The sequence below is a fragment of the Centruroides sculpturatus genome, unplaced genomic scaffold (genome assembly GCF_000671375.1).
Source record: "Centruroides sculpturatus isolate CEXI.00-Female unplaced genomic scaffold, Cexi_2.0 scaffold128, whole genome shotgun sequence".
NCBI lineage: Eukaryota > Metazoa > Arthropoda > Arachnida > Scorpiones > Buthidae > Centruroides > Centruroides sculpturatus.
In genome coordinates, this window is record NW_019385268.1 from 507,392 (window position 1) to 524,871 (window position 17,480).

General features: G+C 29.7%; 1 protein-coding gene across 1 annotated transcript in view; it reads left to right on the plus strand.

The window, feature by feature from the left end:
* The first annotated feature begins 250 nt into the window (after positions 1-250).
* The window catches only part of LOC111636942 (proteasome-associated protein ECM29 homolog), a 39,860-nt gene continuing 22,630 nt past the window's right edge, over positions 251-17,480 (plus strand). The window contains exons 1-3 of the mRNA XM_023382328.1: positions 251-443; positions 2,363-2,416; positions 8,379-8,587. Coding sequence (XP_023238096.1) covers positions 344-443; positions 2,363-2,416; positions 8,379-8,587 — 363 coding nt within the window. The 5' untranslated portion in view covers positions 251-343. The remainder of the gene's footprint in view (positions 444-2,362; positions 2,417-8,378; positions 8,588-17,480) is intronic.

Genomic DNA, 17,480 nt, shown 5'->3' on the forward strand with positions numbered 1-17,480 from the left:
TGAAGAGCTATGGGTCAAGTCATTTACTGCCTTTGAGCCTATATATTCACTTGTTATTCATTCTGTACAAGGAATGGTCAGATTAGCAAAAGTCTACTGTATTTTTTGCTATTTCTGTACATTTTGTACTAGAGAATCACATCAAAATTGTCAAAACCCCTATGTTTTGATTAAAATTTAGGTTGTCTGCATTATTGGTAAATGTCAGCTTTTTTTAAAATCAGAGGTTGAGATCTCTGTAGTTGATAGAGATATTATTGATTATAATAGTGTAAAATACAAATTATTATATGTTTTTTTTCTTTTTTTAGAAGATTATGTTCATACATCTTGTGTATATACCATGCATTCAATAGCCTTACACAGTCCTGATATATTTAGAAGACATTTGACTGAAGCATTGCCTCTAGTATTTTTTGCCATGCACGGAAAATCATCTAAAGGTTAGCTTTGTTATATTTAATGACTAATTTTAAATGCTATATTTAATCAGCATCAGCATACTACATGTATTTTTCAGATGAACTTACTTTATGCAATAAATTTTCTTACAATTAGCACAGCTTTTATTGATTCAACACTTAACCTGGATTTCTCCTTATATGCTATTTTTTAATAGAAAGTATTTTTCCACAAATGCCACACTTGAATAAACTCTACTAAATTATAAAAAATTCTGAAATTGTATCAATAGATATTGTTCACTCATTTTACAAAACATTTCAATTCATCTATCAAATGCGGAAATATTTTATTTATTCCAAGTATTCAATCATCCCATGATTATATCTTTTATGAAGGTCCACTGATCAAATACATGAGTTTGTTATTAGTCTTTGTTCAGACTAAACTGAATTTTTTTCCATTCAGGTACAGTAGCTTCCTTAGTAACTTAAATTTCTCAGTGTTTCTCAGCTGCACTTCTATTTTGTTCATATATTATAGGCTATTTTTGTAGAAATTTCCTGCTACTTCAATAAACTTAAGTTACTTTTATTTGAATCTGTATAACACTTTTACTATTTTTTTGACATCAGAAGTTAGAGAACTCACTTCTTCAGTCTTCTAATATCTTGACAAAATGTTCTTTCTTAACTACTACTTTTATAACTGAAATATTTTCAATGAAGCTGGTGTATATTTGGAATACATCTACTTAATATCTTGCAAATGATAACCATAATTTTAAACAGGGATCTGTAAACAATTTCTCCAATACAACAGGACATTTTTCTTGAGAAACAAAATATGAGCAAAGCCCATCAAATATTCTTAAAATTCTGTCAATCAATGCAATCATAATCAACAACCTCCCACTTACCCATACATGCAACATTTGATGCATTTAGTGAATGGGTGGTGCTGCAGCTCTTTAGCAAAGCAGCTGGCTAAACTAATCTTACATAATGTCACTCTGTCAGAACTATCTTAAAGCAGAATGCCATTGTTCAAGCAGATGCTTACTCTACTGTATTAATTAAGTGCTCCACTTCTAATAAACCACATTTCTCCATTCCATCTGTAATGCTTAAAAAAATGGGTGAAAACATAAATTTAAACTTAAAATTTGATTAAAAAATCTTCAATATAACTGTGTGGAAAAACAAAAGAAAATTATAGATATTGAAATATACCACATATAAACTTTCAATTTTATTCTTTTCAGTTCTGGATCTTTACAATGTCTGTCAGTTAAGGAATTAAAGATACCTAGTCAACCTTACAGCACCATTATAGCCTCATTACATGCTTTTTGTTTGTTATATGCATCCATTACTTACTCACTGTATGAGGACTGCATTTCTCACATCAGCAAAAATAAGCCTATACTAAAACTAACAATAAAAAATATGGACATAAAATATCAAAAACTTCACCCTCGATAGAAAGAAGTCCTGCCTTAATTAGTCCTAAAACTACATATTTATTAACAATAATACTTATTTATGAGCCATTTCCAGGCATTCATTGACATTTCACAATCTTTGTCAGTGATTACTTTTTCTGTCAAACACCTTTCATATATCCATAATTTTTTTTCAGCAGTTTCCAAGCTCTTTCTCTTATTCCAAAATTCTCACTTATTGATGTAATATCTGACTGTAGTGCAGATCTAGGAGATAGCTACTAAATTAATTCATTTGTATGTCTCCTGACAATTGACTTGGTTGTTTGTAAGCACTAGAGTAATTTGTAAATAAAAGTGAATGCCAGCAAAGCAGTTGTTATTTTAAAGAACTTAGAATTGTTTTCATGTTAACGTAATTATTAAATTATATATTTGTGTTTTATTTATGATGATTAATTTTTAATGCAAATATATATTTAAATTAAAAATTTTTATTTTTCATATCAAATGAAGAAAATGAAGACCTTCAATCTCTCTGGAAAGAAATGTGGTTAGAGTTTACAACAAGTAAGTTTTACAATAAACGTTTAAAATTATTTAATTTTAAACTTAATAAAATGAAATAATAAATTTTTTATAGCAAGAAAAAATTTCATGATTTTACTTTCCTGGTTATTGTAAATAACACAGGAAAAGCATTGGAATTATGTCAAATTTGATCCTCTTAAGTTTTTTGCAAGTCTTCACATTTTGAGACTACCTGAACCCAAAAAAAGTAAAAAAAAATCCATGAATATGTGCATGTTGGTGTCTGTTTCTTTTTAATATCATTTAATAGGATGGGATAACAATTAAGAAGCAAAATTTGGCATGTTAACTTGTATATAAGGGCCATTGATACTATTAAATTTTGGTAGTTAAAAGGAGTGGGAGGAAGGGATTGTGTGTCATGTCTTGAGTGGGGTCAAACTTAATGAAGATTTACTCAGTATTAACATTTACAATTTTTTATAAAACCCATCTTTACTATAAACTTTAAGCTTTTTGCCATTTTATAATAATTAATAATATAAAAGTTATTTATTTAACAAAATTTCATTGAGATGGTGTCACAAACAATTTCAATTTTGTGCTAATATATCTTAGTATTTTTTGTCAGGAAAGTTATGCAACTTATCACTGGATCTTTTGGAGTGTATTTGGGGTATTTTTCATGTGATGAGATAAAATTTTAAAAATTCACAATGTTTTGATATGCTGTTTCTTCTGTCTTTAAATTCTATATTGTTTGAAATGTGATGAGTATAGTCAGTGCTTTTATAATATGCTAATTATCAGTTTTATATTTTTATTCATACTGTTAAATCATAAGTAAGAAAAATCAATGACTTTTCTACTGTAAAAAATTATTTATTAATTTTAATATAAAAATTTGATTCAACAGATATTCGATTCTGTAGTTTTATTGATATTCAAAAGAAATTAATATATTTGAAGAATCAATGAAATAATAGTCCAGTTTATCTTTTAGGCACAGATGTTCATATTTTAAAAAAACACAATAGATTAATGATTCAAAAAATTAATTGAATATAAAATAAATTTACAGGACCAACTAATTTAAATATCCAATAACTTAAATAAATTTTAAAATTCAAAAATTTTATAACTTAAAGAACTTTAAAAAAAGAAAAAAGTAAATTGGTTTGTATCACTGCAGTTTTTAAAATCCTAATACAATAATTGATCAAATGATCGGAAAATAAAATTACCTTAAAATAGAAGCATAAAACATAGCTTACATTGTCTGAAATCCAGAGAAATAGTAAATTTATTCATTAAATTTTTTATATAATAAACAAATTAAAATATTTTCAGGGAAAAAATGCATGCTATTAATGTATAATATATAAATGAGAATAAATTTGTTGAACATTTGTGATCTTTAAGATAAAATACCATTTCTTGTTATATTCTTTAATATATTTTATTATATAAAAATATTTTATATAACATTTGTTACCAAAGAAACAAATTCTTAAAGGTAAATCTTTTCATCATAGATCCTTTAATATAGATAGATTTTATGTACAAATTTATTGAATTAATTACAAATTGTGTTATTATACATTGTCTACAAATTTGGGACTATTTAATGTACTGTACATTATAAATGTCATAATCAAAGCCTGGTGCTTTAGTGATCCTAGGATTATCCAGCACACAGCTGTAAAGTCTAAAATAACTTTTTATTTCAGTTTTTACTCATCGTGATATACAATTTTCAGTTTGTTCAAAGCATACTGGACAATTGCAGATTACTTTATTTCTCATGGACAAACTGCAATATGTGTAAAGTATTTCAGCTCACAAATAATTTGGTGATATGTGCATTGTGTGCAACATTTTCTATTATCAATTTCTATTTAAAATATGAAAAAAATTGAAATTTGAAAGGAATTTGCTTTATTTGTTTTTGTTTATCAATCTAATAATTGAAAGAAATATTGTGTTCAAAATAGAGTATTAAGTCTATATTAACAAGTCTATATTAATGGAGAATCCATTCTACTCGAATGGATTTTAATATATTAATATCATTAATATAAACTTGTTTAACTAAGGTTCTGTAAAGTGAAATGTAGATGAATACTTTGTCAACAAAAAAAAAAGATAAAATAGAACAATGGAGTTTATTTAATAAATCTTGGTTGCACTAATTGCATTTTACTGCTAATAATCTTGTGCAATTAGAACTATATCTGTTTAATAAATTTTTGCTTTGCAGTAATATCTTTTCTTTTTCTAGCTTACATGATGCCATCCTTCAACACACTTTGATTTCTCATGGACCAAATATTAATTTTGTTGTCTTTTATTGTAATATTGCCCTTTTTACAATTGTTAATTTTTTTTTATGTTTTCAAATCAAATATACAGCGTTATCTCGCTTCAACCCGGTGATAATCCTTATTTGTCATTGCCATTCTAAAATTTGTGTGTGATAAAAGAGAATAATTGAACTAGTTTTTGATATTTTTTCCCTTTTTTTTAACTATTTACTATTAAAAAAAAAACACTATCAGATATAAAATAGATTTTTATTAAAAAAGCACTACAACGTCGAATAACTTCATGAGGCCATACAACAACCAGAGGTCGGAGCCACTTTTATAGATGTCCGCCAGAGGCCACCACTAGGATGTAAAACAACGTCTTATGAAGCTCTTTATAATTTAACCTTGAGTGAAACTACATTGGTTATATGACGTCGAGCAGTCGGATGGCTCTGTACGGCCATAACTAGTACGATCGCTGGCACATCAGATGGCAGTTAACATTTTAATCTATATGAGTTTATAGCTACCTATTTTTGTATTGTGTACGGGTGTATTATTCATAGCTGACCCTACTGGCAGCTTGTGTATTCATGCATTTGATCATGGGACACTGTTAAGAGAATGCATTATGCATGGTCTTGTGTTTGCTCCCTTCTAGTAGAGTGTTATTGGCCTTTGCACAATTATCACAGCATGGTTCCTGACTCTGGATACGGCAAACCTTGTGTAAGTTAGCCAGTCGAGTTTTAGAGGGATTGTTAATCCCATGTCAGGATGATCTACGGATGTTCACGTGTGGGTGTGGCGGAAGAGACAAGATAACAAGTATCTTACAAAAAAGTCAGTTTATTTTAGCATAAAACAAACTTACACTACAAAACAAATATTTCTGAACACAATTAGCTGTTCAGAAGTCCCAAGTGTCAATGTTGTCTTGTATTTCACTTCCTGAGTGTCAATGTTCTTTTCCTTGTTTGTCGTCACAGGTGGCCCCAGAGCAGTGTTGTTAAACAGTTCGTGAGACAGGTGGGGAGACTCCATTAGTTGGCATCGGCAGCAGCACAGCTTCAGTATTGGCATGAAGACGGAAAACTTCGTCCTAAAAAGACAGTCTGTTGACACATGCTGTCTTTTTCGAAACATTCCAATTTTCAATGCTGACTCAGCACTGATCTCAACATTCATTAAAAGTCATTCCTTTTTTCAACATTGAAGTGGCACTGTTGTCAGCGCTGTCTCAACACACTCAGCACTCAACAGATATGTTGACTGCTACTTTCCAATGAATTGTGGGTAATTGGTAAGACATTTGAATGGAATCCATCTTGCTGAGAATGGAATTATGGGAACTAAGCACTTTGTATTCGAGTTGGAACATCATTGATGACGTCAAATTGTTGACTTCAACGTGAGTGTTGAAGTTAACAATTTGACGTCATCACTCAACACTCACGTTGAAAATTGGAAAAGTCCCGTTTGCGTTGGAACCTTTTCGGAGTCTCGTGTCCTTGAAGATTGGGATTATATCAACCTCCGTTCTTCCCTTTTTATCTATCCTGATTGGTCCACATCCCCTTTTTCCTGCTCCCTGATTGGTCCCTCGTCTGTCCCTAAGTGAAAGATGAGACCTGTTCGGGTCACAAGAAAGGTCCACTTTGGGGAATTTACCTGACACCATCCATTAACTCTAGACATAAGATGTTGATGGGACATTATTTGCGTCATGCTTTACATTAATAGAATTTTTTTTTCTTGTCTTTTTCTTCATATGACTAGCACAACTGATCTGATCTTTGATCAGTTTTAACAATGGAGGTTTTTTTCTAGTTTTTGTTTTAATAAATTGTTATAATAAATGTTTAATTTCAACTTGTTTTTGGAATTTCACACTTGTAGCTGTGGTTGCAGTGACTACAGTGTTGTTTTTCTGTACATTTATTAGCTTGATGGCCATAACCACAGCATTAGTAGCAGCATGTGAGAGGAATGTAGTCATCTACAGCTATCATTGCCCATTGCACACTAACATAAACCACAACATGACAGACATTTCTAGATTACATGTTGTTCTTCAGATAACTCCTAGTAAAAGGAACACATTAATTCAACAGCACGTATTGCAGTTTATTTTCATTAGAACACAGCAAGGGTCTTGAAATTCCTGGAGTATGTATGTAGTATTTATTGCAGTGTTCTGGATGTAGAGTTCCTGTATGAAGGTGCTGGTAACAGCGTCACCAAGGACATTTAACAGAATAACCTTAGGTTGTTTGGCTGCCGAATATCTGATTTCTAACCTGTTCGTTAATGTTTTTACTGAGTTTATGGCAGCCACCATTTTGTTGCTGTCAACTTTTGTATTTAACTGAATGCAAACTCCATTATTTCTAATTTTCCTGAGTGTTTTAACTGAGATTCTTAACTGACTAGGCTCTATGTTCATAGTGAGTGTTTGTCTTATTTCATCCTGAGTGATATTAATGTTTTCTTTTGGAAAAACAAGAACCACGTGTGTGCCAGCACTGGACTGTGTATGTTTTTTGACTGTTTTCTGGATAATTTTGGTGTTTGTCGAGTTAGCCCTAGCAGCAACACCAGTGTAGAAGGAAGTCAGTAAGCTGGTCATAATAGTGTTTTTTGCAGTGCCCAATATTTTGTTGACTTTGCTATCAATGAAAGAGCCAATCTTCTCGGAAATCTCTTGTTGAATATGACAGACACTATCAGCTAGGGATTTTGAAACTGCTTTACTAATTAAACTATTCAACATATCAACATCATTATTGGATGATGAACCAATGCTCGGATAGTCTCGTCTGCTAGCAAGAAAAGATCATTTGCAGCTTCACTGCATTTTGACAGTAAACTTTCTTTCGATATTTATATTTTCATTTATTTATTTACATTCATGATTATTAAAATGTAAATTAGATTAGCAATTTGACATCATGAGTAAAAAAATTTTTCAGATGTTTTTTAGTTGAATGCATTAGTAAATAGGAAAACAGAAAAAACAAAATTATTTAAGCATCATGCATGACAAATATTTTCTTATTTGTTCTTTTTCCTTCTCTTTCACTTTTCATTGTTCTCTTCTCTCATAGAATATTTTTCAAACATTTTCGCCAGAGTGGATATGATGCTATAGGATGGTAGTTGTTTATATCGGATCTTTTTCCTGTTTTTTATAAATTGGTATTGCAAGGTTATGTCATAGTTTATCTGGAGATGCCACTGTCAAAAGATTTATTTATTAAAAATTCAGATATATATTTTATTATGTTGGCATTAATGTTGTCAACATCAGGGGCAGTACTTTTTAGTTGTATATTTCTAAAGGCATAGTGCTCTCCAAGTACAAAAATTTTTGTAGGTGTGAGTTGACATCTATTTCATAATAATTATTATTATTAACAACAATGGCAGATCCATTTATTTTTTATAGTAATCACAAAAACTGTGCAAATAGAACCTTCTTCTGAATAAATAAATTTTAGCATTTTGATTATTATAATAATAGCATATGATTAATAAATGTTGTTGCATTATTTAATTATCTTGTAATATCATTTAACATCTTTCTTAGTCAAAATTAATTGTTTTTAAACATATTGATAATTAAACATTAGAAGTTTTATTAATTTATAAGAATGTTCTTAATTAAAACTGTAATATTGATTAAATTTCAGGTGCTGAATCTGGAATATTATTATATATTGATGAAATATTGAATTTAGTGCAGAAAGGCTTTGAATCTCAGTCATGGTTTATGAAACAACAGTCTGCTGAATGTCTTGTAACATTGGCAAAAAATGTTGGAAATAAAGTTGATAAGAAAATATTTAATTTTATTCAGTTTATTATTTCAGCATTATCAGGAAGATTATGGAAAGGAAAGGTATATATATGAAAAAGTTTGTAATTAAAATAACTTTAGTACATTAAAACCTCAATTATTCATGTTCTGATTAACTGTGTACCTGATTATCCATGCAATAATTTTTATTGTGTTCCACTGTTATGTGCAAGGTTCAGAAAAAGCAGACTTGTCATTGAGAATGCCTATTATAAGTGCACAAAGTAGAAATAAAAAACAAGGGATTTCCAGGAATTTAGAAAACTTTCCAATGTACTTTTTATATCTGCAGTTCCAACAGTTTCTGCAAAAAGAATACCTCTCTAGGCTAATGAACTAGATAAGTACTATCCTAAGGGATATGTTAAAATGTGCATATGTACATCTCAAGAAAATATCTTTCTTTTTTTTTTTCACAATCCAAAACCATACTCGCAGAGAACCCTTTATATGCTATTTAATCTCATTTTTTCCTGGAATAAATAGCTTAAATTTATCATAGAGATTCAAACCATGCAGGACATGATTCACAAGAAAGCAGAGTTAATAAATTTTAGACTTCATCAGATACATTTTATAGTATGGCAGAAGCCAAAACAGGACTCAAAATTTTACAACTTGGATACTACAGTTTTTACATGGTTCATGCAGAAATATGCAATAGCCTATCCAGTGTTAGAGCTCTTATTAGTAGAAAAAATCAAATGGTTTCAATGATCAGTGAACCATTTTCATCATTCAAGGATGGTTGTAACTCTTCAAAATCTAACATGGAATTAGAAATTCAGGCGAAGAAACTAAGTGATGACATTGATGCTGCTTTCCTGTACATAAAGGAATTTAAACAACTTGTTATGGCTCATGATCTGTCACCTGATCAAATATATGATGGTCTTGTATTGAAAAACTTTGCCATCAAAAACATCAGTCTTACAAAAAGAAAAAATTGCTTCAGGACAAATGTCAAGTAAGGATCAAATAACTGAATAACCTACAAATAACTTAAATAGTGTTTCAATGCCAAGTGGTTTGCACAAATTGAAACTGGTCTATATTGGCAAATCTAAAAAACTAAGAAATCTTGAGCAGGAAAATGACACATTTCTGCTCCCTTATTATAACCAGGCCAAAACACAGATGAATTAAGACTGGTTTATTTTAATCACTTTGTTTTTCTGTTTGCAAATAACTGTGCTTGAAAAGTTAACCTCAAAGAGCAATGTTGGTGTTGGATAATGCCTCCTCACAGCCAAATGATTATGTCCTGAAAACAAATGATGGTCAGATTTTCATTGCAATTTCCCTCCTACCAAGACATCACTTCTACAGTCAAGGAATTCTGTAGANCATAAGTTATTTATTTAATTTGTTTCAATTTAAATTTGTATTTAGAATACTTTAAAGGTTAAAATTTAAGCCAAAGGATTGCCATTAATAATCAGGCTATTATAATTATTAATAGTGATTCTTTGTGTTTGTATTAAAACATCGGGCTTCAAGATGTTGTTATATAGTTAAAATTTAAATGGAATGTTCTATTCATTGGACATTTTTTTATATGGTTTTAATAAATCCGATGATGGCCTATAGGAATATACTAAAACATTAGTTAATAAAAAATATTCTCTCACCAAATGCATAGGTGGGGTTGTAAATTTGTAATAGTAGTAGTAATATAGCCTGATATCATTTGGCATTAAAATTTTTATTTGATTGCTGTTGGCAAAATTAAGGATGGCTGCCTAAGTTATTTTTCTTAAATTTCTGTATAGCATCAAAGAAAGTGACAATGTTGAAATTTTTTTGCTTTAATTATACAAAATTATAGATATATGCTTGTCATTAACTTATATGTATGTATATATTCATATATGTATTTATGTGTATATATATATATATATATATATATACATACATACATACATACATACATATATACTGTGCTAATGTAACAAGTACAAAATGATGAAAAGTAAAAACAGATTTGTTAAAATAATCTTATATCATTATCATATTTAATAATTTAGAGTAGACTTCCACTTATCCAGCCTTTCAATAATTCAGCATACTCTCCAGTGTGATAATCTATGAAAATGTTAGTCATGTTACACATCCTGTTTTCCTGTTTACTTGGTTTTATTTCTTGCAGTCTTACATGTCAGTGTTTTGTGTTATTTGCTCACCTATCTCCAAAAGAAAAATGGTACTGAAGAGCTATGGGTCAAGTCATTTACTGCCTTTGAGCCTATATATTCACTTGTTATTCATTCTGTACAAGGAATGGTCAGATTAGCAAAAGTCTACTGTATTTTGCTATTTCTGTACATTTTGTACTAGAGAATCACATCAAAATTGTCAAAACCCCTATGTTTTGATTAAAATTTTGGTTGTCTGCATTATTGGTAAATGTCAGCTTTTTTTAAAATCAGAGGTTGAGATCTCTGTAGTTGATAGAGATATTATTGATTATAATAGTGTAAAATACAAATTATTATATGTTTTTTTTCTTTTTTTAGAAGATTATGTTCATACATCTTGTGTATATACCATGCATTCAATAGCCTTACACAGTCCTGATATATTTAGAAGACATTTGACTGAAGCATTGCCTCTAGTATTTTTTGCCATGCACGGAAAATCATCTAAAGGTTAGCTTTGTTATATTTAATGACTAATTTTAAATGCTATATTTAATCAGCATCAGCATACTACATGTATTTTTCAGATGAACTTACTTTATGCAATAAATTTTCTTACAATTAGCACAGCTTTTATTGATTCAACACTTAACCTGGATTTCTCCTTATATGCTATTTTTTAATAGAAAGTATTTTTCCACAAATGCCACACTTGAATAAACTCTACTAAATTATAAAAAATTCTGAAATTGTATCAATAGATATTGTTCACTCATTTTACAAAACATTTCAATTCATCTATCAAATGCGGAAATATTTTATTTATTCCAAGTATTCAATCATCCCATGATTATATCTTTTATGAAGGTCCACTGATCAAATACATGAGTTTGTTATTAGTCTTTGTTCAGACTAAACTGAATTTTTTTCCATTCAGGTACAGTAGCTTCCTTAGTAACTTAAATTTCTCAGTGTTTCTCAGCTGCACTTCTATTTTGTTCATATATTATAGGCTATTTTTGTAGAAATTTCCTGCTACTTCAATAAACTTAAGTTACTTTTATTTGAATCTGTATAACACTTTTACTATTTTTTTGACATCAGAAGTTAGAGAACTCACTTCTTCAGTCTTCTAATATCTTGACAAAATGTTCTTTCTTAACTACTACTTTTATAACTGAAATATTTTCAATGAAGCTGGTGTATATTTGGAATACATCTACTTAATATCTTGCAAATGATAACCATAATTTTAAACAGGGATCTGTAAACAATTTCTCCAATACAACAGGACATTTTTCTTGAGAAACAAAATATGAGCAAAGCCCATCAAATATTCTTAAAATTCTGTCAATCAATGCAATCATAATCAACAACCTCCCACTTACCCATACATGCAACATTTGATGCATTTAGTGAATGGGTGGTGCTGCAGCTCTTTAGCAAAGCAGCTGGCTAAACTAATCTTACATAATGTCACTCTGTCAGAACTATCTTAAAGCAGAATGCCATTGTTCAAGCAGATGCTTACTCTACTGTATTAATTAAGTGCTCCACTTCTAATAAACCACATTTCTCCATTCCATCTGTAATGCTTAAAAAAATGGGTGAAAACATAAATTTAAACTTAAAATTTGATTAAAAAATCTTCAATATAACTGTGTGGAAAAACAAAAGAAAATTATAGATATTGAAATATACCACATATAAACTTTCAATTTTATTCTTTTCAGTTCTGGATCTTTACAATGTCTGTCAGTTAAGGAATTAAAGATACCTAGTCAACCTTACAGCACCATTATAGCCTCATTACATGCTTTTTGTTTGTTATATGCATCCATTACTTACTCACTGTATGAGGACTGCATTTCTCACATCAGCAAAAATAAGCCTATACTAAAACTAACAATAAAAAATATGGACATAAAATATCAAAAACTTCACCCTCGATAGAAAGAAGTCCTGCCTTAATTAGTCCTAAAACTACATATTTATTAACAATAATACTTATTTATGAGCCATTTCCAGGCATTCATTGACATTTCACAATCTTTGTCAGTGATTACTTTTTCTGTCAAACACCTTTCATATATCCATAATTTTTTTTCAGCAGTTTCCAAGCTCTTTCTCTTATTCCAAAATTCTCACTTATTGATGTAATATCTGACTGTAGTGCAGATCTAGGAGATAGCTACTAAATTAATTCATTTGTATGTCTCCTGACAATTGACTTGGTTGTTTGTAAGCACTAGAGTAATTTGTAAATAAAAGTGAATGCCAGCAAAGCAGTTGTTATTTTAAAGAACTTAGAATTGTTTTCATGTTAACGTAATTATTAAATTACATATTTGTGTTTTATTTATGATGATTAATTTTTAATGCAAATATATATTTAAATTAAAAATTTTTATTTTTCATATCAAATGAAGAAAATGAAGATCTTCAATCTCTCTGGAAAGAAATGTGGTTAGAGTTTACAACAAGTAAGTTTTACAATAAACGTTTAAAATTATTTAATTTTAAACTTAATAAAATGAAATAATAAATTTTTTATAGCAAGAAAAAATTTCATGATTTTACTTTCCTGGTTATTGTAAATAACACAGGAAAAGTATTGGAATTATGTCAAATTTTGATCCTCTTAAGTTTTTTGCAAGTCTTCACATTTTGAGACTACCTGAACCCAAAAAAAGTAAAAAAAAATCCATGAATATGTGCATGTTGGTGTCTGTTTCTTTTTAATATCATTTAATAGGATGGGATAACAATTAAGAAGCAAAATTTGGCATGTTAACTTGTATATAAGGGCCATTGATACTATTAAATTTTGGTAGTTAAAAGGAGTGGGAGGAAGGGATTGTGTGTCATGTCTTGAGTGGGGTCAAACTTAATGAAGATTTACTCAGTATTAACATTTACAATTTTTTATAAAACCCATCTTTACTATAAACTTTAAGCTTTTTGCCATTTTATAATAATTAATAATATAAAAGTTATTTATTTAACAAAATTTCATTGAGATGGTGTCACAAACAATTTCAATTTTGTGCTAATATATCTTAGTATTTTTTGTCAGGAAAGTTATGCAACTTATCACTGGATCTTTTGGAGTGTATTTGGGGTATTTTTCATGTGATGAGATAAAATTTTAAAAATTCACAATGTTTTGATATGCTGTTTCTTCTGTCTTTAAATTCTATATTGTTTGAAATGTGATGAGTATAGTCAGTGCTTTTATAATATGCTAATTATCAGTTTTATATTTTTATTCATACTGTTAAATCATAAGTAAGAAAAATCAATGACTTTTCTACTGTAAAAAATTATTTATTAATTTTAATATAAAAATTTGATTCAACAGATATTCGATTCTGTAGTTTTATTGATATTCAAAAGAAATTAATATATTTGAAGAATCAATGAAATAATAGTCCAGTTTATCTTTTAGGCACAGATGTTCATATTTTAAAAAAACACAATAGATTAATGATTCAAAAAATTAATTGAATATAAAATAAATTTACAGGACCAACTAATTTAAATATCCAATAACTTAAATAAATTTTAAAATTCAAAAATTTTATAACTTAAAGAACTTTAAAAAAAGAAAAAAGTAAATTGGTTTGTATCACTGCAGTTTTTAAAATCCTAATACAATAATTGATCAAATGATCGGAAAATAAAATTACCTTAAAATAGAAGCATAAAACATAGCTTACATTGTCTGAAATCCAGAGAAATAGTAAATTTATTCATTAAATTTTTTATATAATAAACAAATTAAAATATTTTCAGGGAAAAAATGCATGCTATTAATGTATAATATATAAATGAGAATAAATTTGTTGAACATTTGTGATCTTTAAGATAAAATACCATTTCTTGTTATATTCTTTAATATATTTTATTATATAAAAATATTTTATATAACATTTGTTACCAAAGAAACAAATTCTTAAAGGTAAATCTTTTCATCATAGATCCTTTAATATAGATAGATTTTATGTACAAATTTATTGAATTAATTACAAATTGTGTTATTATACATTGTCTACAAATTTGGGACTATTTAATGTACTGTACATTATAAATGTCATAATCAAAGCCTGGTGCTTTAGTGATCCTAGGATTATCCAGCACACAGCTGTAAAGTCTAAAATAACTTTTTATTTCAGTTTTTACTCATCGTGATATACAATTTTCAGTTTGTTCAAAGCATACTGGACAATTGCAGATTACTTTATTTCTCATGGACAAACTGCAATATGTGTAAAGTATTTCAGCTCACAAATAATTTGGTGATATGTGCATTGTGTGCAACATTTTCTATTATCAATTTCTATTTAAAATATGAAAAAAATTGAAATTTGAAAGGAATTTGCTTTATTTGTTTTTGTTTATCAATCTAATAATTGAAAGAAATATTGTGTTCAAAATAGAGTATTAAGTCTATATTAACAAGTCTATATTAATGGAGAATCCATTCTACTCGAATGGATTTTAATATATTAATATCATTAATATAAACTTGTTTAACTAAGGTTCTGTAAAGTGAAATGTAGATGAATACTTTGTCAACAAAAAAAAAAGATAAAATAGAACAATGGAGTTTATTTAATAAATCTTGGTTGCACTAATTGCATTTTACTGCTAATAATCTTGTGCAATTAGAACTATATCTGTTTAATAAATTTTTGCTTTGCAGTAATATCTTTTCTTTTTCTAGCTTACATGATGCCATCCTTCAACACACTTTGATTTCTCATGGACCAAATATTAATTTTGTTGTCTTTTATTGTAATATTGCCCTTTTTACAATTGTTAATTTTTTTTTATGTTTTCAAATCAAATATACAGCGTTATCTCGCTTCAACCCGGTGATAATCCTTATTTGTCATTGCCATTCTAAAATTTGTGTGTGATAAAAGAGAATAATTGAACTAGTTTTTGATATTTTTTCCCTTTTTTTTAACTATTTACTATTAAAAAAAAAACACTATCAGATATAAAATAGATTTTTATTAAAAAAGCACTACAACGTCGAATAACTTCATGAGGCCATACAACAACCAGAGGTCGGAGCCACTTTTATAGATGTCCGCCAGAGGCCACCACTAGGATGTAAAACAACGTCTTATGAAGCTCTTTATAATTTAACCTTGAGTGAAACTACATTGGTTATATGACGTCGAGCAGTCGGATGGCTCTGTACGGCCATAACTAGTACGATCGCTGGCACATCAGATGGCAGTTAACATTTTAATCTATATGAGTTTATAGCTACCTATTTTTGTATTGTGTACGGGTGTATTATTCATAGCTGACCCTACTGGCAGCTTGTGTATTCATGCATTTGATCATGGGACACTGTTAAGAGAATGCATTATGCATGGTCTTGTGTTTGCTCCCTTCTAGTAGAGTGTTATTGGCCTTTGCACAATTATCACAGCATGGTTCCTGACTCTGGATACGGCAAACCTTGTGTAAGTTAGCCAGTCGAGTTTTAGAGGGATTGTTAATCCCATGTCAGGATGATCTACGGATGTTCACGTGTGGGTGTGGCGGAAGAGACAAGATAACAAGTATCTTACAAAAAAGTCAGTTTATTTTAGCATAAAACAAACTTACACTACAAAACAAATATTTCTGAACACAATTAGCTGTTCAGAAGTCCCAAGTGTCAATGTTGTCTTGTATTTCACTTCCTGAGTGTCAATGTTCTTTTCGTTGTTTGTCGTCACAGGTGGCCCCAGAGCAGTGTTGTTAAACAGTTCGTGAGACAGGTGGGGAGACTCCATTAGTTGGCATCGGCAGCAGCACAGCTTCAGTATTGGCATGAAGACGGAAAACTTCGTCCTAAAAAGACAGTCTGTTGACACATGCTGTCTTTTTCGAAACATTCCAATTTTCAATGCTGACTCAGCACTGATCTCAACATTCATTAAAAGTCATTCCTTTTTTCAACATTGAAGTGGCACTGTTGTCAGCGCTGTCTCAACACACTCAGCACTCAACAGATATGTTGACTGCTACTTTCCAATGAATTGTGGGTAATTGGTAAGACATTTGAATGGAATCCATCTTGCTGAGAATGGAATTATGGGAACTAAGCACTTTGTATTCGAGTTGGAACATCATTGATGACGTCAAATTGTTGACTTCAACGTGAGTGTTGAGTGTTGAAGTCAACAATTTGACGTCATCACTCAACACTCACGTTGAAAATTGGAAAAGTCCCGTTTGCGTTGGAACCTTTTCGGAGTCTCGTGTCCTTGAAGATTGGGATTATATCAACCTCCGTTCTTCCCTTTTTATCTATCCTGATTGGTCCACATCCCCTTTTCCCTGCTCCCTGATTGGTCCCTCGTCTGTCCCTAAGTGGAAGATGAGACCTGTTCGGGTCACAAGAAAGGTCCACTTTGGGGAATTTACCTGACACCATCCATTAACTCTAGACATAAGATGTTGATGGGACATTATTTGCGTCATGCTTTACATTAATAGAATTTTTTTTCTTGTCTTTTTCTTCATGTGACTAGCACAACTGATCTGATCTTTGATCAGTTTTAACAATGGAGGTTTTTTCTAGTTTTTGTTTTAATAAATTGTTATAATAAATGTTTAATTTCAACTTGTTTTTGGAATTTCACACTTGTAGCTGTGGTTGTCCATGCAGTGACTACAGTGTTGTTTTTCTGTACATTTATTAGCTTGATGGCCATAACCACAGCATTAGTAGCAGCATGTGAGAGGAATGTAGTCATCTACAGCTATCATTGCCCATTGCACACTAACAT